At 47.1% G+C, this 22,846-nt stretch overlaps 1 protein-coding gene across 2 annotated transcripts in view; it reads right to left on the bottom strand.

The window, feature by feature from the left end:
* STAB2 (stabilin 2) overlaps positions 1-22,846 on the bottom strand; it is a 189,258-nt gene that overhangs the window by 2,984 nt on the left and 163,428 nt on the right. The window contains exons 56-68 of one of the 2 annotated variants that reach the window (XM_035257427.3): positions 21,508-21,654; positions 18,484-18,588; positions 17,041-17,148; positions 14,678-14,871; positions 13,384-13,525; positions 10,754-10,887; positions 8,719-8,884; positions 8,475-8,581; positions 5,961-6,080; positions 4,987-5,127; positions 2,869-2,979; positions 1,872-2,000; positions 403-519 (exon numbers count right to left, since the gene is read on the bottom strand). In XM_035257427.3, coding sequence (XP_035113318.3) covers positions 403-519; positions 1,872-2,000; positions 2,869-2,979; positions 4,987-5,127; positions 5,961-6,080; positions 8,475-8,581; positions 8,719-8,884; positions 10,754-10,887; positions 13,384-13,525; positions 14,678-14,871; positions 17,041-17,148; positions 18,484-18,588; positions 21,508-21,654 — 1,721 coding nt within the window. The remainder of the gene's footprint in view (positions 1-402; positions 520-1,871; positions 2,001-2,868; positions 2,980-4,986; positions 5,128-5,960; positions 6,081-8,474; positions 8,582-8,718; positions 8,885-10,753; positions 10,888-13,383; positions 13,526-14,677; positions 14,872-17,040; positions 17,149-18,483; positions 18,589-21,507; positions 21,655-22,846) is intronic. The other variant, XR_013522061.1, reaches the window with a different exon arrangement.

Raw genomic sequence — 22,846 nt, 5'->3', positions numbered from 1 at the left:
GAGAGCAGCTGATGACCTCTCTAGCCTACTCATTCACTGTAATTGGTGTGTGAGGGTATTTTATTCATCTGTTGTGGAGTCAGGGTTTGCAGGACAGTCCCCCGCAGGTGGAGACTGATGTCTCACACCTGGTCATGAGATTGGGTTTGGACAACAACCTCTGGTTCTCCCCTGTCTCTTTGTTCAAGGCTTCTGCTGTCTACCCAAGAAAACCCAGGAACTCCGAACAGCCACACTGGCTTCAGTCACCTTGCAAAACTGGCTTTCAGGCTTGTGACCTGACATACATTCTAGAAGTGGAACTTCTTTGGTACAAAGCTCTCCACTGAAATTTCCTAGAAGCTATCAGTCCCCTGTACCCCAATGGAACCTATTTCTAGAAGAATAAGAATGCACACTCACCGTGAAGGGGTCATAGGAAGGTTCTGGGGGAGCTGAGGTTGTGCTCTCATACATGGGGTTCGAGATACTCTCAGGCTGCTGCTTGCCAAGAGCTGCAACATTAATGTCCTCTTCCGACTGGAAAGACAAGCATGACAGGCAGGAGCGTCTCATCCAAGTGGGCAGGTAAAGTAAGCCACCCTTTGCCTCCCTCTGGGAGCTTTTCCTTTTTGTTTGAAATGGAGTCTTGCTCTGTCGCCAGGCTGAAGTGCAGTGGCGAGATCTCAGTTCACTGCAACCTCCACCTCCCAGGTTCAAGCAATTCTCCTGTCTCAGCCTCCCAAGTAGCTGGGATTACAGGTGTCCGCCACTGTGCCCAGCTAATTTTTTATATTTTTAGTAGAGACGGGGTTTCACCATGTTGGCCAGGATGGTCTTCATCTCTTGACCTCATGGTCCACCCGCCTTGGCCTCCCAAAGTGCTGGGACTACAGGCGTGAGCCACCGTACCCGGCCCAGCTGTTCTTTTTTAGCAGTACTTTGTTGAGAGATGATTCACATATAATAAAATGCACCAACCTTCAGGTTCAGGTTCAGCTCAGCAACATCTTACCGATCTCTACCCAGATGTGATCCATGCCCCGGGATGTGTGCACATGCCCTTTGCCTGCCAGTACTGCCACCCAGGGTGACCACCGTTCTGACACCCATCACCCTGGAGTGGTGTTGCCTCTCCTTCAACTTAATGTAAATGCAGTTATACAGCCTGTACGCTTTTGCTAAAAATGGGGTTTTTGAGATTTGCGCTTGGAGCTTTTAAATATACAGGTTATCTGCTAGACGGCGGCAAACGGCTGACTGGGAGCTCTGCACCACAGCCTTGACCGGGAGTGTTTGGAGGAGGTGGCAGCGGGAGAGGGTGGGCCAGAGAAGAAAAGTCCATAAGAGAGGGTGCTCCTGCTGTGCCGCTGCCACGCCGTATTCCTACACAGCCAGCCAGGAGCTGGCCGCTGATTGAGATGTGGACTCAACTGTTCAAACAGAAATGAGTTCCATGGCTGCAGCATGAAGCCTCTGGCTGTGTAGGGTCCCTAGCCCTGTCCTCCAGCCCTTAGAGCTGGTCTTGATGCCCAAGCTGGGTCATGGGGTGTGCTCGTGCAGCGAATCCTCGAAGGTGAACGAGACTCCTATCTCCTGGCGAATGTGCCTCCAGGCCAAACCCCTGGCACAGAGGCTCGGGGTCTGTGCTCTCTTTGCCAAGCCCTGTCTCAGCCAGAAAGAGCAGCTTGGGACCACCATTGCTGTTCCTCCTAAGGGCAGGGACCCCACCCAAGCAGCAGTAAGCTTGGGGTGGGGGCTGCCCCTGCTACTGTGTGACACACTACTCCCGGGTGCTGACTGGCTGCTGGTGCGGCCAGTCAGCTGAAGCAGCCCAGGGACTGGGTTTTTGGAGAGGACCTCATCATTATGCTCCCATTTTTCTCTCTTACCTCAAAATGCTGGAAGCCGATTGTTCTCCGGTTTAGCCGAAAGTAAGAATAAGCAGCCAAGGCAACAGCTCCAATGACCAGGATGATGGCGAAGAAGATCCCTGCTCCCAAGCCAGTGTGGGCCGAGGTCTGAACACAGAAAGAAAGGAAAGGGGCCCATTCTTAAAACTTCTGACTCCAAAAGGGGAACCTTTGGTGGCCTGAGGCATCCTGGAGCCAGTGGGGATAAAAATACTGATATGTTAACATGTATCTGGCCCTTACTACTGCCAGGGTCTGTTCTAATACTCTTCCATGAAATAACCCATTGAAGTGTGATTGTAACCCAAAGAGATAGGGACAGTTATTATTGTTATGTGGGATAACTGAGGCACAGAGAGGTGAAACGCTTGCCCAATATCATACAGCCAGTCAGTGGTAGAAGTGGGCTTTGAACCCAGTCTGGCTTTGGAGCTTCCGTGCTTCACCACTATGCTAAGGAACTCTCCAGCAGTTCACCTCTCCCTCATGCTTTTGGGAAAATACTAATCACCACTATCACCTACATTTATATAGCATGTACTATGTGTCAGAGACTGTTCTAAGTAGTTTTCATTTTTAACTTGTAGTCCTCCCAAAATCCAGGGAGGGAGGGAGGCATTATGAGCTCCATTTTGTAGGTGAGAAAGTTGGGACTCAGAGATGCTACAAAGTGGAGGGGCCAAACCAGAGCTTAGGAGTTCTCACTCTCCTTCCAGAGGTTCCTCTGTTGGCCCATCCTCCTGCTTTCGTTCAATAGATTATTAATAGTAACTGGTGCTGTGTTGCTAATGCTTGGGAGTGGGGATGCCAGGAAGCAGGGCTGGGCAGTCCTGAAGCCAGCTACCTTGGAGGATCGTGGCTTCTCCAGTCTCTGGAGGAGGGGGGCAGAGGACAGGGCTTCTGGTAATGGTTTGCCCCTTGGCAAGTGGGTACTGAGGCTCCTCCTGGCCCATTACCAGGGATCCTAGATACTCACCACAGGGGCAGGGGGTGCTTTTAACGGCCTGGAAATGACATGAATGATCCCATTGGAGGCAAAGATGTCCCACTGCAGAATGGCTCTTCCATCAACAAACCTGGCCTCCTCCTAGGGAAATGAAAAGAGGTTTGATGGCTTTTGCTCTCTGAGCAGGCAGCCCTCCGTGGAAGGCCCCCGAGCCCAGGTTGCAGGTTTGTCTTCACTGACAGGCAGCCCAGGACTTCTGAACACATTACTTGGCCTGTGCCAACAAGCTGATCTAAGGGCTACAGAGAACCTTATGGGTCATTTGTCCAACCCACTTGTCTGATAAGTGATCAGAAGGAAGGTGGCAAACCCCAGGGAGTAAGTGGCAAACCCCAGGCCTGTGGACTCTGGGTCCATGCACTGAACATCACACCACACTGTTAGAAAAGAGATACTTTTCAGTGATCTCCCAGTGTGATTTCCTGGCTTGTGTGGGCAGAAGCTGAGGCCCCATGCCCCTCACCCCTGCTGAATCACAATCTTCATTTTAACAAATCTCCAGCAGATTCAAATGTACATTAAATTTGGAGAGACACTAGTCTAAACTAGTGCTCTTAAATAATAGAAATCATTTATGAGATACACATTTAAAACCAAGATTTATTTGGTACTTGCTACGTGTCAGGCACTATTCTCTGTATGTCTCAAGACTTGAATCATTGAATCCCCACAGCAGGCTATGATTCAGACATGGTTATCGTCACCACCACCACCACCGGCACCACGGTCATCTGCATCAGTATCACCACCACCATCACCGAAGGGGTTCAGAACATGTCACCCCAAAATAATGCTATTTGGGGCTGGGCAAGGTGGCTCACACCTGTAATCCCAGTACTTTGGAAGACTCTTGCAGGCTGCAACCAGGAGTTTGAGATCAGCCTGGCCAACATGGCAAAACCCCATATCTACTAAAAATACAAAAATTAGCTGGGCTTGGTAGTGGGCACCTGTAGTCCCAGCTATGCAGGAGGCTAAGGCAGGAGGATTGCTTGAATTTGGGAGGAGGAGGTTGCAGTGAACTGAGATTACACTGCTGCCCTCAAGCCTGGGCAACAGAGAGAGAGACTGTCTAAAAAAACCCAACAAAACTCACCCCCCCCACACACCATTTTGGCATATTAGTTATTTTGAGCAGGAGGCACTTGAAAAGCAGCAATTGTAGGAAGGGTTCTCTGACCACCTCCTGTCTACCTAAAAGCAGGTGATAAAATCTCCAGTGAGAAAGGTGCCCCTTCTGTTCCAGAGGAGAATAACATCCCTATTGGTGACTGGGAGTTGATGAAATGGATCTGGACAAACCAACCCACCAAAATACTCCTTATCTTCCACCGTTTCCACCACCTGCTTTAGTCATGTCACAGTTTACCGCCCTTAACCTAAACCCCTTTATTTGATCACTTTGCCACAAATAAAAGTATATAAGCTCTTGATCCCCACTGTTCTTTGGGTCTTCATTTTCCATATAATTCCCTTGTGCACATAACAGATTAAATAAAATGCATATTTTTTTTCCTGTTTATCTCTCTAATTCTCAGGCCCAACCACAGACCCTAAGAGAGTAGACTAAGTTTTTCCTCCCTCATATCACAGTCATTAAAATAATGACCTGTACCATCACCATCATCATCATCATCAACACTATCACCATCATTCCCATTTTTCAGATGACGAAACTGACACACGGCAAAGTGAGATAACTTAAGTCCTTATATGAGATAACTTAAGTTCTGCAAGTGGCAGAACTGGGATTCATACCGGGGTCATTTGACTTCGGAGCTCATGTTAATGCCTGGAATAGGCCGAGAAGCTGACTGAAACAAAGGTGGGGAATCAGACAGCTTTAAAATGAGTTGATTATCCTTCCCCATTACCAGCTTCTGAGGCTGGCCTATTTCCTAAAGGGTAGGACTGCCTAATTGTCAGGGTGGTATGCTATGGTGGGCAGTTAACCCCATCCGCTATCTGCAGGTTTAGAGTTTATGTTTGCATGATAATGGTTGCCATCTATTAAGCACCTACTGTATGTCAGGAACTTTGCATGCATTATCTCCAGTTCTCCCAAGAAGCCCAGGAGACTTTTTCTACCTGTTGGCTTGGGTCCTGGCCAGCGGTGATGAGCAGCTTGCTTCCCAGCCTCGTTTGCAGGGTGGTGCCATTGACAAGGTCATTGTAGAAAAACATGCTGATGTTGGCGAGGTGGTGCTCAATGTCCCGCCCAGACAGGGTCTGAGAAAGGACGAGAAACACAAGAATGCTCTTAAAAGGACAAGCAATATCTTGTCTTTAATGATGGGGATGAAGAAAATAGCTTCTTATAGTCTAGGCTTTCCCGTCTCCATGTGGAGATCAGGAAATGTCAAGGTTTTCTCAGGTTTCTGGTTGTCTGGGCTCTGCCAGAGGCCACCTACAGCTAAGACATTGAATGCCATTTGTATTGTCTAATGCAGAGCTTTCCAGTGGTGGTCTAGGAAGAGCAGGTCTTGAGGTAGGCAGAGGTATTGCTCTTCTCAGCCCTCAGGTGGCTGGTGCGGCTGTCAGAGCCTTCGGTCAGCCATCTGTGAATTAAATACTGCCAATCCTCTGTGTGCTGTGACATGAAGAAGGTTGGTGTGGAACACAGATTATATCAGAGGCCCTGGTGCTTCCCCACTCCCTGCATCCCTAGCCCTTTGCCCCCTATGCTGACTTTGGGCCCAGTCATGTGACCTATCAGGCCAGGGAGCACATTAGCAAAGGTGACCAAAGAGAGGCTTAAGAAGCACTGTCAGGACTTACTCTTGCCTCTCTCACTCCCTGCCATCACCCTGAGAACTCGCTTGGACTAGCCTGTTGGCCAATGACAGTCCCATGGAATAGAGCAATCAATGGCCCAGCTAGAGCAGCTGACAGCTGGTCTCAGACCCGAGTGTGCCAAGACCAAGAGAGTGACCACTGATCTGCAGATGTGTTAGCCAAATAAATGTGGAGCCAATAAGTTTTCAAGTAATTTGTGATGCAGCATTGCTGTGGTGATACATAACATGCTAGCCTAAAGCGCAGGCACCAGGTACTCAACTCACCTCATTCTCCCCCAGCCCGCTGTTCTGTGGCACGAAGAGGGTGCTGCGGATGGACAGGTCAGTCAGGTGTTGTAGAAATGCGTGGCCTCGAGCTGAGCTGTTGGAATAGGTCAGCACTTTCTGGGGAGAGGAAGGAAGTCATCAGAATGGCCGGCCCTGGTGTGCAGTGGGCAGGGTGGCTGGAGAAGTTCCTAGGGCTTCACCCCTCTGGGAATATTCATGGTCATGGCCAACTCAGCCTGCTGCTCCTTTGCTGTGTCTTCTGCCTGTGCCTTGGGAAGGTTTTAGGGCTTTTCCTTTCCTCAGTGAATCCTATAGTTTAAGACGCAGCCGCATGACAGCCCATCCTCCACATGGCTGCCTGAGCAGCCCTTTGAAAGGTGTGTCAAATCTCAAATCTCCCCAAAATCCTGCAGTGGCTCCCCACATCACTCACAGGAACAGTCCAAGTCTTCATAATGGCCCATGAGGCCCAAAACACGTGGCTGATGTTGCTTCTCTGACCCCGGGCCTAGCTGTCCTCTTGCTCACTCGGTTCCAGCGGTATCAGGCCTCCTTGCTCTTCCTCAGACTTCCTGGCACGCTCCTGCCGCTCACCCTTTGCCCGAGTGTTCCTTCTGCCTGGAATGTTCCTCCTCAAAGTCTTCTGGCTCACTCCGTCTCCCCTGTTTACACTTTGCTTATGTGTCACTTTGTCCCCAAAGCCTTCCCTCATCACTTCACACAGAAGGGGGACACTGGGCACCCCCTAGCCCTGCTCCACTTTCTCCACAGGATCTGGATCTGTCACCTTCTAGCACTCAACACTGTTGATGTGTTTGTTCCATTTATTGTTTGTTTGCCGGTTCACTGATATATCCCAAGCACATGGTAAGTGCTAAATATTCCCTGAACAGGCTGGGTATGGTGGCTCACATGTGTAATCCCAGCACTTTGGGAGGCAGAGGTGAGAGAATAGCTTGAGCACAGGAGTTTGAGACCAGCCTGGCAACATAGTGAGACTCCATCTCTATAAAAAGTGAAGAAATTAGCCAGTGTGGTGGTGTGTGCTTGTAGTCCTAGCTGCTTGGGAGGCTGGGGCGGGAAGATCCCCTGAGCCCAGGAGGTCGAGGCTGCCATGAGCCAAGATTGTGCCATTGTACTCCAGCCTGGGCGACACAACAAGACTCTCTTAAGAAAAGTCTATATATATATATATATATATAAATTTTTTTTCCCACCCCCACCTGGGGCTACTGAGGCCCAGAGAAGGTAGGTAATATGCTGAAAATGCTTTGTTCTGATACCATCTTTTCTTTGAAATGCTGTTGCAAGCCAAGCTCCCACATAGCAGAAAGATTACTTTGGGTGTTCATCTTTAGTGCATTTAACGGTAGTCCTGATTTTTAGATCAGCGAGATGGATCTCTTTGGTCTGTGGACAAAGGCTCTCCATTTTGGGGTCCTTGGTCTTACTTCATGGATCCTACAAGCCCTCTAATCATGTTCAGTACCCTCTCCTCCTGTGGTCACTGATTGTAGGTTCTCCTGGGAATAGTGGCCCAGTCACTGGCTGCCCATGTTCCCTATTGTGAAGCATGAGGAGATGGCTGGAACCAGGCAGTCTGAGACTGAGCCCAGCCCTGATGAGTTAGGCTATGTCCTTGGCCTTGGTAAGCCTCAGTTTCTTCATCTAAAAAGTGGATATAGAAGTGACCTTATGCAGTTACATGAGGATGTAGTCCCTCTAACAAGTATTCATGGAGCACCTGCCATGTGTCATCCTATCTGAGGGCTGGGGAGACAATAGTCAAGGCAGAGAAAATCCTTTCCCTTGTGGAGCTCACATTCTGTGGCCTGAATGAAGTGTCTCTGTAAAAGGCTCAGTGCAGTGCCTAGTACAAAGTAAACACTCAGGAAATGTTAGCTGCTGCTGCTGCTGTTATTACTGTTAGCTCAGTTTTGTGATCAGTCAGCACCAAACCTTTCTCCAGATGGGGCTTTCTTTTCATTGGACATGACTTGTAGAATGGTGACTTGACTAAGTGCCGTGTAAGATGCAAATTGACTCTATGTTAATTTGGCTCACTGGGTGATCACCAGGCAGGCTTAGCTCACTACGTCCATGAAGAAGAGTAAAGAGTGTCTCATTTGTGTAGTTCACACTCTTAAACTGTTCAGATACAAACAGAGATAATAATACCAGCTCACATCAGCATAGAATTGTCCAGGTACAGACCACAGGTCTAAATGCTTCACAAATATGAACTCATTTCATGATCACAATGAACCTACATGGTTGATGCTACTACCATCTCCATTTTATAGATGAGGATACTGAGTCCCAGAGAGAAAAGTAACTTCTTTAAGCTTATACAAGTGAGTGGCAAAACCAGGCTTTAGATTAAGGCAAGGTGGTCCAGCACCTGTGTTTTAACCATGACTGTGGCCTTCAGCTTAAGGCCTCACCCCTCTATCACCTGCTTTGAGGCAACCCCTCCCTGCCTGAGACAAACCAAGCAGATGTGGTACATACCGTCAGGAAGTTTGTGAGTGAGGGGAAGGACATCAGGACCTGCAGCAGGTTGCCACTGCACCAGAAGCCATCTCCCACGTAGCCCACCTTGCAGGTGCAGTTCACATCTGAGGGCAGAAGCACACAGGGTCCCACACAAGTAGGGGAGGGGCCAGCCCTGCTTCCACTGGGAAAGTGACTGACCAGGCTGAGGATTGCTCAGTAGCTGCATGGCCTGGAACCTGAAGTGTAGCTGGGCAGTTACCTTTCATCCGATAGCAGAAGACGTCCCACATTTCACTCTTGTTGGGTCTAGGTCCATAGTCCACTATCCCAACCACACCAGAGCCACAGTTTTGGGAGGTGAAGGCTGTGGGGTAGGCAACCCGCCCACTCTCCAGCCAGCCTGCGGAGCACAGGTGGTATCTGGCCTGCAGGGATACAGATGATACAGACATGGCCACGGGTCAGCTGCAATTTCATGTGTTGTGGCATCATTTGGTTAATGTCTTACTCCTCTATTAGACCATAAAACCCACAGAATAAGTCTCATTTTGCCTATTGCACCTCTGTGCCTGGCACACAGCAGGTGGTCATTAGATGTTTATTGATTGATTGAGCCCCTGGGTGAACAAAAGTGTCCTCTCTTTCTTGTAGGTGCCCAGGTCCTTCATACTCATTTCTATTCTTTCTGTTCTTGAGAAAGAATTTGCTGTCATCCATTTACCCTGGGTGCACATTTTCCTGCTACTGGGTTGATAGAACTCTGATTGATGATAGAGCTCTAATTTTTTTTTTTTTTTTTTTTTTTTTGAGGTGGAGTCTCACTGTGTCACCCAGGCTGGAGGGCAGTGGCATGATCTTGGCTCACTGCAACCTCCACCTCCTGAGTTTAAGCAATTCTCCCGTCTCAGCCTCCTGAGTATCTGGGATTACAGGTATGCACCACCACATGCAGCTAATTTTTGAATTTTTAGTAGAGATGAGGTTTTACCATGTTGGCCAGGCTGGTCTCAAACTCCTGACCTCAAGTGATCCATCCACCTTAGCCTCCCAAAGTGCTGGGATTACAGGCATGAACCACCGTGCCTGGCCTAAAACATGAATTCATCATAATATCATCACCTTCATCATCATCATCATCATCCTAACTACCGTCATCCTCATCACCACTATCATCATCCTGATACTTATTGAGACTTATCTGGGTCAGGTTCTGTTGCTTTTCCTGTGTACCTTTAACCCTCAATCAACCCTATGAGTTGGGAACTTTTTAAATCCTTGTACAGTTGAGAAAATTGAGGCAAAGAGAAATAACTTGCTCAAAGTTACACAGTTGGCAAATGGCAGAGCTGGCATTCAAACCCAACTGGTCTACTATTTCAGATCTATTAATCATCTTAAAAACTGAGTTCCTACTGTGTGCCATATTACATTTAGTCCTTCCACAAACATGCCAGGTAAAACAGAGGTTTTAATGGCTTGATCAAGGCCGTGCAACCAGCAAGCAGGAAAGCCGAGATTCAGACTCTCCATGAGTCTGATTCCTGGCATCAAAGATTTTGTTCCTTGGCAAAGAAATACCAGGTCTGAAAAAGAATTGTTAGTGATGGAAGTTGGAGATACCTGCTAGGCATTCATCTCCTTTGCTCCCCGTGATAAACCACCAGCCTGGAACTCCAGCCTACTAGCTTTTCCAAATGGGTAGGACTTCTAGTTTTAGAGGCTAAGAGAGCAGCAACTGACAAAGAGCTCCATTTCCTTCCTGCCAGGTCTGAAAGCTTGTGCAATCTCTATTGATTCTTTTCACAGTCCTTCCAGCCACAGAGAACTCCAGCTATTCCAGGGAAATGCCACTGCTTTGTGGGTTCAGGGAAATCGGCCCTAGACTGTGGTTATTGTTGTCTTTCTGGTTTCCAGCTGCGAGGTAGGCACTTCCAGTCTCTGCCTTGGCAGTTGAACGTCATGGTTGAAATAGACTTTTAAGAGTCAGATCTACACTTAAATAATTGATCTGCCACCTCTTGGCTGGGTGACATCAGGCACAGTACTTTAACTTTCTAAGCCTCAGTTTTCCTGTTTGTAAGGATGGGCAGTAATATCAACGAAGCGCCCTGCACAGTCCCTGGCACATAACAGACACCCAATAAATGGACGTGGTGACTGTTATCATTGTTCTAGGAGCTATCTACACTCCTCTGCATGAAGGCAACAGCTCAAGTCTCCCGCATCTTAAGAAGGGGCCGCACTTCTGCCCCTGCAGACTCCGCATGCACAGGATCTGCTGACAGAGGACCCACCTTCTGGGCATAGGAGAGCTGGCTGTAGGTTGCCATGGTTGCAGATTCATTGGCACAGGCCTCTCTGGCTTTGTCAAAGGTCAGCTTGTACTGGCCCAGTGGGGAGCGTAGATGGAACACCCCAACAGTGGTATCTGGATGAGGAAGGAGAGGAATCGCCAGGTCAGCCCACATGACTGGCAGTGTTTCCAACAAAGGACTCTGAAGACTTGAAAAATGAAGGTCAGCTATACCCCAGGGTGTCTTCAGAAGCCACTTATTCAAGTTATGTTGAAGTACATCATTTAAAATACTTCTTTCTTTTCTAACTACCATATTAGCATATGTTCATTGTAGAAATTAGGGCAATACAGAAAAGTAAAAAGATTAACAAAAGCCACTTACAATTCTATTCTCCAGAAAGAATCATTACTCCATGGCTAAGATTTTGGTGTACTTCCTTCTAGAATTTTACTTTATTTTTTGGTAAATTTTTATTTTGATATAATTTGACATTCTTTTCCATCTTCTTTTCTATTCATTCATGTTATATATATTATAAATGTGGTAGCATACTGCCAATCTGGTTTTCAGAAATCTTTTTAAAACTGAACATTAAATCATAATTATATCCCAATATTATAAATTTTCTCTGGTAAGATGATTTTCTTCTCCTCCCCATATTTATAATTGAAAAATTTTTGTGACCTTTACAGCTATAAAAAATACATTAAAGTGAGTTTCTGCCTAGGGTCCTGTGTGTTTTCTGACCCCTGCTGTGCCTTTAAAAAAAGTCTTAAAATTCATTTCCCGCTAAGATTCTGAAAGACTTTAATCCTTTGTTCACAGCTGGTATCTTTCCTAACCAAACAATTCAGTGCAGAGACCAGCAATAGTTCAGGAACCAAGTCACATTTTTATATTGTTAAGTTCATTGTATAATGCCACAAAAAGGATACTTTCTACTCCAAAGAAGATAAAGTGTTTGAACGGGTTTCAATAGTACAATGCATAAGTCAAATGATCTTGGCCATATCTGAAATGCAAACACCAATTTAACCGCTTGGAGAAGTACAGAAAGGTGTTCCTTATCTTTCATTGAGACAACAAAATACTTGATGATGAATTTGAGTAGATGTACAGCAATAGATTTTATCATCATTTACTATTAGATAGATATGTTATTTCTAATTTTCTATGATGTTAAATAACACTGGGATGGGTATGCTTATCTTTATTCAATTCTCAGATTATTTGTGTAGGATGGGGTCCTAGAAATGGAACCATCAAGTCTCAGTATGAGTTATTTTAAGGTTCTCTGCTGCACGCATTACCAAAGCGGTTGCTGCGAAGGCAGTCTGCCCTCCTGTGAACCGTGGAAGAGCAGGCGCTTCCTCCTGAATGTGGGATGGTTCTGTAACCGTGCCTGCAGGGAAAGCTGGGGCATTCTCCCAAGCTACGTTGTAACCACACAGCTACAACAGAAGGGAGGTCCAACATGATGCTCAGTCACTTGGTATCACTGCCAACATTTTCTTGGCATTCATAAGAAAACAGAAGAGAAAAGCCTGTAGGAGAAGCCGGACCACGCTTTATGAGCTGGGTAGATTTCCACCTGTAAGGGGGTGCTTTGGGAACAGGCGGGACTGGCTGAATGAATTGTATCCTAAAGGAAAAACCAAGCTCTTCTTGACTTCATACTCCCAGGGGCAAATGACTTCCAAATCACCTGTTCCCAGCTGTGAATTTTTGTCCCCATCCTAAGTGGCAACTGACCATAAAATCTGCTTGGAAGTGCCCCCTATACCTAGACCGTAGAATGTCCCCAACCAAGCTTTCAAACCACTTGTCACCTTCCCTTCCCAACTGCTTTAACCCAACACCACCACTGCATTTGGTCTCAGGATGGAAACTTCACGTCATGGCTGAGCCTTTTCATTTCTCTAGTCTGTGTCCATTGTTAGTCCTTTCAACCTCATCTCACTCTTCAGTACAGACCCTGCCACGAGGGGGTCACGGCCTTCATGTCTCTTCCTCATGGCTTCGTCCTTCTCAGCTGACCCTTGATCATTCTCTCCTGGCCAGGCTATCCCTGTCTGCAGAAATGCCTGCCAGCTTGTCTATGTTTAGCCCAATTCAAGCCTCAAGGAAGTCTCTACCAGTGACCACATCTGTCAAACAAACCCAACCTTGGAGATACCCAATACCTACTGATCAGCCATGATGTGCAGTGCCCTGAGTCACTTTCTGAACCACTTAAGTCTCTCTGCCTTGGCTGGGGACTACGTATGTGGGTCTTTTCTGGCCTCCTCCGTTGGGTTTCAAGATGTCCTATTTCCCATGCCTCTGCACTTCTATGTAGCTTTTCACTTTCCTCAGCCTCCCAAGTAGCTGGGATTATAGGTGCATGGCCACCACATCAGGCTAATTTTTTCTATTTTTAGTAGAGTTGGGGTTTTGCCACGTTGGCCAGGCTGGTCTCAAACTCCTGACCTCAAGTGATTCACCTTCCTCGGCCTGCCAAAGTGCTAGGATTACAGTGATGAGCCACCACGCCTGGTCTGTTTTTGTTTTTCTTATTTCCCATAAGGGTCCCTTCCCCATGCTTGAAGAGAAGGGCGGTTTGGGCCACAGGCCCTGGTCACACTGACCCTGGAAGTGGAGGTCGACACAGTTGGCGTCCGCATGGCACTGCCCGTTGTCCTGTAGGCAGCGGTCAATGGGCAGCTTCTCCGGCTCACAGTTCAGCCCATCTCCCACATAGTGACTTTTACACTGACACTTGTGCTTGCCCTGTGGGGAGAGGGTAGAAAGAGATGAGAAAGGTCCTTCTCTAGGACCCCAGCATGCCCAAGTGCCCATGGAACCAGCGTCCAGCCTAGGAAGTGTTCAGGTGGACCAAGAGACTGTGCCTCTTCTGTCCAGTGGGAATAACTGCTATGTCCTGCTTTTATCCAGGCTTATGATGAAACCTCATCCTTTACATCTCAGTTCAAATGTGGCTTCCTCAGAGACAGCCTCCCTGACCACCCTACATAAGTAGCTTTTCCATTCCCTTCTATCACATTGGCTCGATTTATGTTCTTCACAGGGCTCCTTGTGCTCTCTGAAAAAATTATACGCGTTCGTTTCTGTACCATGCATTGCCCCCACCCTGTACTTGTACACAGGCTCTGGGACAGCAGGGACTGTGTCGTTTTGTTGTGTCCCTGGAACCTGCAAGAGCACATAGTAGGTACTCAATGACCACTGGCTGAATCAGTGAATGATCTCCTTTAATCCCCACAACAACTCTATGACATCTGCGTTACTATGAGGCCCACTTTACAAATGAGAAAACGGGGGCTCAGAGAGAGTAAAGCCAGCTCCAGGTCACACAGCTTGTCAGTCCAGGGGGTAAGGCGCAAAGGTGGTCAGACTCTAGAACCACATTTGTAACCAGGAATGGACATTATCTTGCATCGTCTTCCCTTCCCACCAGATAATGGGGCACTGATGTCATTCTAGAAATACTTGCGTGAGGGCCCAAACCTGTGCTTTTCATGCTATGTCTTACCAGCTTTTTGTTTTAATAAGCCTTTTATTTGGGATAATTTTAGATGGATAGAAGGGTAGCAAAGAGAGAACTCCTATATTCTCCACCCACTTTCCCCTGATGTCCAACATAATTATAGCACATTCATCAGAGCTGAGAAATTAATGCTGGTATATTACTGTTAACTAAGCAATACACTTAAGAATTTCACCAGCTCTTCCGTGGACATCCTTTTTCTGCCTAGGGGACCATCTTGCATTTAGTGCAGTGACTTTTAACAAGAAACAGATTGTGCTAGAAGAAATTCTTAGGGAGAGCCCAGGAGGTAAGCAAGTCTGGGAAGTGCAGAGGCAAGGAGGAGCAAAGCCCAAGGGGCTGCTCCCACATTCCCCTGGGGAAGAGCAACTTACCGGGCCTGTCATCTTGCAGATGGCATGCTCGTGACACCCTCCATTAAGGCCGTCTGCGCAGGGGTCTATCTCTATGCAGCTGCGCCCATCCCCTTTGTATCCCTTCTGGCAGCTGCATGAGACCTTTGTGCCCTTCTGGGAGCATTTGGCCACCTCTGCACAGCCCCCGTTGTCCTGTTTGCAGAAATCCACAACTGCAAAAGGAGAGGAGAGGGAGCTCAATTTACCACCTTCTGTGGAACTAGGGCTTCAGGACACGGTATGGGTCAACCCAGCATCAGTAGTGCTGGGTGAGTAAATGGGCCCCTATGTGTTTGTGCCTTCTCTTCCCATGCCCTATGGCCTCTGTACTGGCCTTTACAACATGAACATTTTTGTGACACCCTTATAGACAAAGGCTGATGACATCTGTCCACTTTTGCCCCCTTTGTCATATACCCCTAGGCTTGACTTTAGTATTAACAGAATAAGTTTGAAGTTTAATGTTAGGACTGTGTTTGTGTGTATGCATGTATGTGTGAGTGTGTGTATATATGTGTGTGTAGAGTTAGTGCAATATTGGCATTCTGTGAGAACAGACATTGTTATTCCCATTCTGTAGATGAACAAACTGAGACTGAGCTTAACTGACCTGACAAAGGTAAAACAGCTAGAATGTGGCAGGGCTGAGATTTACACCCAGGTTGGTTTGGCTCCAAAGTCCATGCTTTCCCCACTGTGCTGCCTTTTAGAACCTTTGTTTTCAAGATCCCCCAAATATGGACCCAACAACAGATTAGCTCTAGCCTCAGGAGTAGCTGAAAAGGTCTGCATTTATGCAGCCACTTGAGACCCTGGAAGAATAAATACAAGGATGAGAAGCCTCATTCTAAGGATGGGAGAGCAGGAAGAGAGAATCTAGGTCTCTGTTGCCATTGTTGAATGCTGACTCACTCCCGGGATGCCTTGTAGCTGCTAAAAGAACAGGTATAGCAAGATCTAATTTTTGTAAAGTATATCTCTCTATGTGAATATTCATCCATGAAAAATGTTGGAAAATATGTGTGGCTGAGATTGCTAATTTTCCGTCAATACCTAGTCTCTGTTTCTTTTTTTTTTTTTTTTAATTATTCAGAGTCTCGTACTGTTGCTCAGGTTGGAGTACTGTGGCCTGATCTGAGCTCACTGCAACCTCTGCCTCCCAGGTTCAAGTGATTCTCCAGCCTTAGCCTCCTGAGTAGCTGGGATTACAGGTGCCTGCCACCATGCCTGGCTAATTTTGTATTTTTAGTAGAGATGGGGTTTCACCATGTTGCCCAGGCTTGTTTCAAACTCTTGACCTCAAGTGATCTGCCTACCTTGCCCTCCCAAAGTGCTAGGATTACAGTCATGAGCTACTGTGCCCAGCTTATGTTTGTTTTCTATAATAATTGATTTTCAGGTGGGCTCATGGGTTGCCCAATAAGTCTACATTTCCCAGGTTCCCTTGCAGCTAGGCATGACCGATGAGATTCCAGCCAATAGGACGGGAGCAGAAGTGATTTTAGCAACTCCTAGTTTGCATTCTTAAAGGGAAGGAGGTTTGCCTCCTTCCTCTCCTTCCATCCTGCTGCTCCAGCTGGGTTTATAGTATTGGCCACCTCAGGCAAGGTGAGTGAATGATGGCAGAATCACAAGATGAAAGGAGTTCAGGTCCCCAGATGACCTTTCAGAGTAAAACTGTGTTAGCCCTGGATGCCTGCAACCTGTTGTATAGACAATAGGAAGCATCTGCCTTATTTATGTTGCTGTTCATTTGGGTCTCTGCGTGGCTGAACCTATATCCTAACTACTGCAGATGGATGTTGCCACGTTCACAGTGGTTCTCACCTAGTGGTGAGAGTATGTTTAGGTTTAACTTAAAAAAATAGTGTTGTGTATTTTCTGATTTTTTGAAGGCTGGATTACTTGTAGAGTTAGAAAAACACTCTAAAATTAGCTGGGCATGGCGGTGCATGCCTGTAAAGCCAGCTACTTGGGAGGCTGAGGCAGGAGAACCACTTGAATGTGGGAGGTGAAGGTTGTAGTGAGCCAAGATTGTGCCATTTCACTTAATCCTGGGTGACAAGAGTGAAACTCCATCTCAAAAAAAAGAAAGAAAGAAAGAAAGAAAAACACTTTAAAGTGCATCCCAGTTTGCAAAACAATTTTGAAACCCTGACTTGGAAGGTGAGCAGATCAAGCATAAGCACACCCATTAAGGAAACTGAGTCACAGAGAGGGTAGGTGCTGCTGAAGTGGCCCAGACAGGAAGGAGGGCCAGGATGAAGCCCAGGAACCATGAGCAAGTCCTGCTCCTGTCCCATACCACACTGCTGTTTCACCTGTGCACAAATGTGGCTCACCTGTGCATGTGATTCCGTCACCTTCATAATCCAGGTTACACTCACACGTGTTGTTCTCCTTACAGGTGGCATGAACAGAACAAGGAGGCGTACACACTGCAGGCAAAACTGCAAAGAAAGGGACCACTTTCATTCTGTACCCATGGTGTGAAGAGTTAAAACCCAGCTAAGGAGACTTCCCAAGACTCTGGACCACCGCTGTGTTCACAAGCGCCCTCTACAGCAGGAAGACGGGGTGATTTGCTAAGCTCTTCTCCAGCCTTGGAGATTCTGGGATTCTAGAATTACTCTGTTATAGTAAGACATGATCTCTGCAATGGCACTGAGATTTATATGAGAAAAATGTTTTTTAGGGGCTATCAGTGAAAACTTATCACGAAACTTATTAGTGGGAATGAACTTGGCCTCTCTGGCCCTAAGGACAGGGGTTCCAGCTGAAGATGGTTAAACTGGAGGAGAAATTCGACTGCCTTCTGAAAGCACCACTGAGCCAGGGAGAAGTCTGGAGCTTTGGTGTTGACTGGGGCTGCGGTGCATGCAGACAGCAGGAACTATTGGTGTTTAGGAGAGGCAGTGGGAGGAGGGAGGAGGTGGGAGGAGGGAGGAGGTAGGAGGAGCAGAGGAACTCAAGTTAGTCATACTGCTACAACCTATGAAACTTCAGGTTGCCAAAGCCCACAGGAAGGGCCTTGCCATGCCCTCTGACTCTGGGGAGGATGAAATGACAGTCATTCACGTTGGATAATTCAACCAGTGCATTTCAGACCTACCAGAACACAGGGCTTTGGGTATAAAGGAGACTTCAGAAAACTAACAGTTTAGTAAGGATCGAGCTATGACAACGATGATAATGGTGACAGTGATAATGGCAGCTGCTTGTTTTGGGCATCTGCATACACTGGGAACTTCAAAACCATGCGCTCTGACCCTCCCAGCAATTCTTTCCTTGCAGAATGTGTAGCATGTAGTTCTTTTTAAGGATGAACAAGTCAAGGCTCAGAAAGCGTGGAATATCTAAGGCCATTCATCTAGTAAGAAGCAGAACCACGGGTCAGACCCTGGTCTTCAGCCTCCAAAGACTGCATTTTACATGAAACCAGTCAGCCTCTGTGTCAGTACCCAACTGGGCCCCAAAACCACCAAGACGAGGCAGTCCTTGCCTAAGCCTGGGATTCTGTGCTTGAAGTGGGTCCTATAATCACACAGGATGGCATGCTAGTTTCATAGGTTTGAGTTAAATCTTTTCCTCTAGTTTTACTGCAAGTCTCCATCCTCCTAAGATCCAGGGCTACAGATCCAAATCATCTTTACCACGTGGAAACCGAAACACCTGCTTTGTCACTATTTTCAGATGTCCCTCAGACCCCCAACCTCACGTGTATGCCCTTGGCAGTGTCCACTGCAGCCCTGGGCTTCCAGCAGCTGGCCACTCCCATGACAGACCTGTCTGAGTTTTACACAAGGGTCCTGTCCATCCCGTTTCACAGAAGCATTGCCCAGAGCCCGTGATGCCATCATCGCAGCGTCCATGGTTCGAGCAGCGGCAGGCTGTAAATTAGGATATGATCAGTAATCAGAGGTTGAGACTCAGTCCACCAGCTCCCTGACCCCTTGCTGGCTGTGCATTTTCAGTTGTGGGAGGCACCCATGCTTATGTCATAGTCATTCATTCATTCATTGAAACATCAAAAAAATAACTTATTTAGGGACTATCACAGGCCAGGTGCTGCTAAGCAATGAGGTTACAGAGAAAAACATAATAGAGAAGGTCCCTATTCTCATGGGGCTTACAGTCTCAGAGTGCCCAGCTACTGAACATGTAATTATAAATGTGATGAATGTTATAATCACAGTAGAGAGGGTCATGGGGTATGCATTTTGGGGAGATAATCTCATCTGGGGCTTCCTGATGGAGAAATCTATTTAAAATTTTGGCTGGGTGTGGTGGCCCATGCCTATAATGCCAGCACTTTGGGAGGCTGAGGTGGGAGGATTGCTTGAGGCCAGAAGTTCAAGATCAGCTTGGGTAACATGGCGCAACCCCATATCTACAAAACAACAACAACAACAACAAAAAGGCCAAACGAAAATTAGCCGGGTGTTATGGTACACGCCTTTAGTCCCACCTACTCAGGAGGCTGAGATGGGAGGACTGCTTGAGCCTAAGAGGTTGAGGCTGCAGTAAGCTGTGATCACACCCCAGCCTGGGTGACAGGATGAGACCCTGTCTTAAAACAAAAAACAAAAAACAAAAAAAGGAAAATTGTGGCCAGGTGCAATGGATCATGCCTGTAATCCCAGTGCTTTGGAAGGCTGAAGCAGGAAGATCGCTTGAGGCCAGGAGTTTGAGACTGGCCTGGGGAACACAGGGAGACCCAATATCTACAAAAAATTAAAAAGATAAAAAAATAATTAGGTATAGAGGCATGTGCCTGTAGTCCTAGCTACTCAGGAGGCTGAGGAGAGAGGACTGCCTGAGCTCAGTAGTTTGAGGCTGCAGTGAGTCATGATTGCGCCACTGTATTTCAGTCTGGGTAACAGAGATTTTGTCTTAAAAAAAAAAAAAAAAAAAGTAACATTAAAAATACGTACCATGACAGGTGCAGTGGCTCACACTATAAGCCCAGCACTTTGGGAGGCTGAGGTGGGTGGATGACCTGAGGTCAGGAGTTCCAGACCAGCCTGGCCAATATGGCAAAACCCTGTCTCTACCAAAAATATGAAAATTTAGCTGGGTGTGGTGGTGGGTGCTTATAATGCCAGCTACTCAGGAGGCTGAGGCAGGAGAATCACTTGAATGCAGAAGGCAGAGGTTGCAATGAGCTGAGATTGTGCCACTGCACTCTAGACTGGGCAACAAGAGCGAAAATCCGTCTCAAAAAAATAAAAAGTACCAATTCCACCACTTCTCACCGTCTCCAGCACTACCACGCTAGCGCAAGTCACCATTAGCTCTGGCCTAGATTGCTGCATCATCTTCCCCAAGGGGCCCTGCTTCTTGCCTGTTCCCCTACAGACACCCTCACCAGAGCCATCCTTTCTAACCGCTTCCCAACACCCCTCTGTTCACAACACTTTGCTGGCCTCCTGTCACACTTAGAGCCTTTCATTGGCCGAGAAGATCTGGCCCCTGGTGACCTTCAGATTGCATTCTCTTCCTCTCTGCCTCCTCTTTGCCCACTCTGCTCAGCCACCCTGTTGGTCTTGCTGTTCCTGACACACCACACTGGCTCCTGCCCTGGAGCCTTTGCACTTGGCGCCTCCTGCCTCCAGGAAAGCATTTCCTCTCGTCTGCATTGTCTACTAGCTATACATGGCTATTTAATTAAAATTAAACATTTGGTTCCTCAGCCACACATTCTGAGTGCCCGATGGCCACATGTGGCTGTGGCTACCACACTGGCCAGTGGAGTCATGAAGTATTTCCCTCACTGCCGAAAGTTTGGTTGGCTTGGACTTCATACCTCATGCCTGGCCCGCTCGGCCTGTTAGGTCTTCACTCAAATATTCCCTGTGTGAGATGTCTTCTAAAACAATGTCTCCTTTCATTCTTGACCCTTCTACCTAGTTCTTTGCTTTTATATCCTTTATAACTACTTTTTAGAAAAATTTGTTTCTGTAAAAATGCTGAGGCCTTTTGAGAGCTGGGATTTTGTCCCTATCGGTCCCTAAACCACAAACCCCTAGACATTAGAAAAATTCAGCCAGGTATGGTAGCTTACGCCTGTAATCCCAGCACTTTGGAAGGCCGAGGTGGGCAGATTACCTGAGATCAGGAGTTCGAAACTAGCCTGCCAACATGGAGAAACCCCGTCTCTACTGAAAATGCAAAATTAACTGGGTGTGGTAGTGCATGCCTATAATCACAGCAACTCGGGAGGCTGAGGCAGGAGAATTGCTTGAACCCAGGAGGTGGAGGTTGAAGTGAGCTGAGATTATACCATCACACTCCAGCCTGGGCAACAAGAGCGAAACTTTGTCTCAAAAAAAAAAAAAGAAAAAAGAAAAAAAAAGAAAAAGAAAAAAAGAAAAATTCCTGGCTCTTGAGCAAATCACTTAACCTCTTTGTACCTTGGTTTCTTCATCTGCTAATTGCGGATTAAAAACAGTACCTATCTCAAAGGGTAGGTAAGGGGACTAAATTGTAAAACATATGTGCCTGGCACATAATAGGCACTCAGTCAATGTCAGCATTCAGCATTAGTAAGGACTCAGTAAATCCACATTAGTTGAATGATTGAATGAACATTGTTCAGCCACATCTTGCCTTGGTGGCTGCTGCGGACAAGTTTCACTTCTAGAGGTGAAGCTTTTTCAGCGGCTGGGAAATAAGCACACAGGCCATGGGAGGTGTGTGGCTGGAGAAAGGACAAGAAGGATGCCTCCAGGTCAGGCAGATGGCATGGAGGAGGACAGGGAGCACACAATCAAAAAGCAAGCTAAAGATGGGAAAGCGGTGCCACATACGCAAACAATCAGGCCCGAATCTCCTTGGCAAGCACGTCTCACACGCCGTCCCGTTGAAGCCGGTGTTGCATTTACACTCTCCGGCCCAGTACATATCAAGGCACACACCCCGGTTATTACACGGGGTCTTTGGTCCTCCAGGGCAGGCTGGAAGAGATGAAACAGTGGTGACTCAACAGCCAAAGCTAGAGCAGCTCAGCACTTTCATAAACGAGCTGTGGCATTTGACATCTGTTAGCCCAGAGGGACCGTGTGGCTCTAGGTGTCATTGGATATTCAGGGCAAGCCACTGGCCTATGGGACATGAACTTTATGGTATCTGGTATGATTCTGTCTTGGCAGGATGATACACTGAACTGTGCACTGTATTTGGGGGTTTGTAGGCACTGGATTTGAGGATATCTGGGCTCAGCAATGAACTTGCTCTGAGCTTTTGTTTTCTTAGCTCTAAATGATGATAATAATAATAATGACATAGTGTCTGCTTGACCTATACCACAGTGTTATTGTGAAGATTAAATGAGGCATTATAACTAAGAACATTCTGAAAATATAGAGCACTGAACAAATGTAAGAATGTTACTGATTTTCATGAATGGTCCACACTTTAGTGATGAAGGGTGGAGCTGGGTGATCACGGGAGCTCTCAACCCAGAGTATTCTCAATGAGGTCATGATGAATGGAGTATGCATGCTAGTGAAAATCATGGCTTCTGGAGACAGACCAGCAGGACCTTGGGTTTACTTTGTATCCTCTCTGTGCCTCTGTTTTCTCATTTACAAAATGGGGACAACAGGCCAGCCTTGGTAACTCATGCCTGTAATCCCAGCACTTTGGGAGGCCAAGGTGGATGGATTGTTTGAGCTCAGGAGTTTGAGACCAGCCTGAGCAACATGGCGAAACCCCAGCTCTACAAAAAATACAAAACGATGAGCTGAGTGTGGTGGCATGTGACTGTAGTCCCAACTGCTTGGGAGGCTGAGGTGGGAGCATCACTTGAGCCCAGAAGGTTGAGATTGTAGTGACCTGTGGTCCTGCCACTGTGCTCCAGCCTGGGTAACAGAGCAAGACTCTCTCTCAAAAAAAGTCAGAGGTGGGGGGGGACGGGTGGGGACAAAAATGGAACCTACTCCCTAGGGGTTGTTGCCCAGATTAAATGTTTTGATATGTTTGGGAAAAAGTACTCAATAAAACTCAATAAATGTGCCTCTGTAGAACAACAAATGGCAGATGAGAAGTGCTTTTTAGGCATTTGTTAGGCTGCTGCTGTTGATGTATTGTTGGCTAGAAGTTAACATAGGAGTTTCAAGATGAGTCCAAATGTGCTTTGGCAAGGAG

Source organism: Callithrix jacchus, chromosome 9 (genome assembly GCF_049354715.1).
Source record: "Callithrix jacchus isolate 240 chromosome 9, calJac240_pri, whole genome shotgun sequence".
Classification (NCBI taxonomy): domain Eukaryota; kingdom Metazoa; phylum Chordata; class Mammalia; order Primates; family Cebidae; genus Callithrix; species Callithrix jacchus.
Note: the sequence above shows the minus strand (reverse complement) of the source record. Positions and strands in the feature narration are given on the sequence as shown.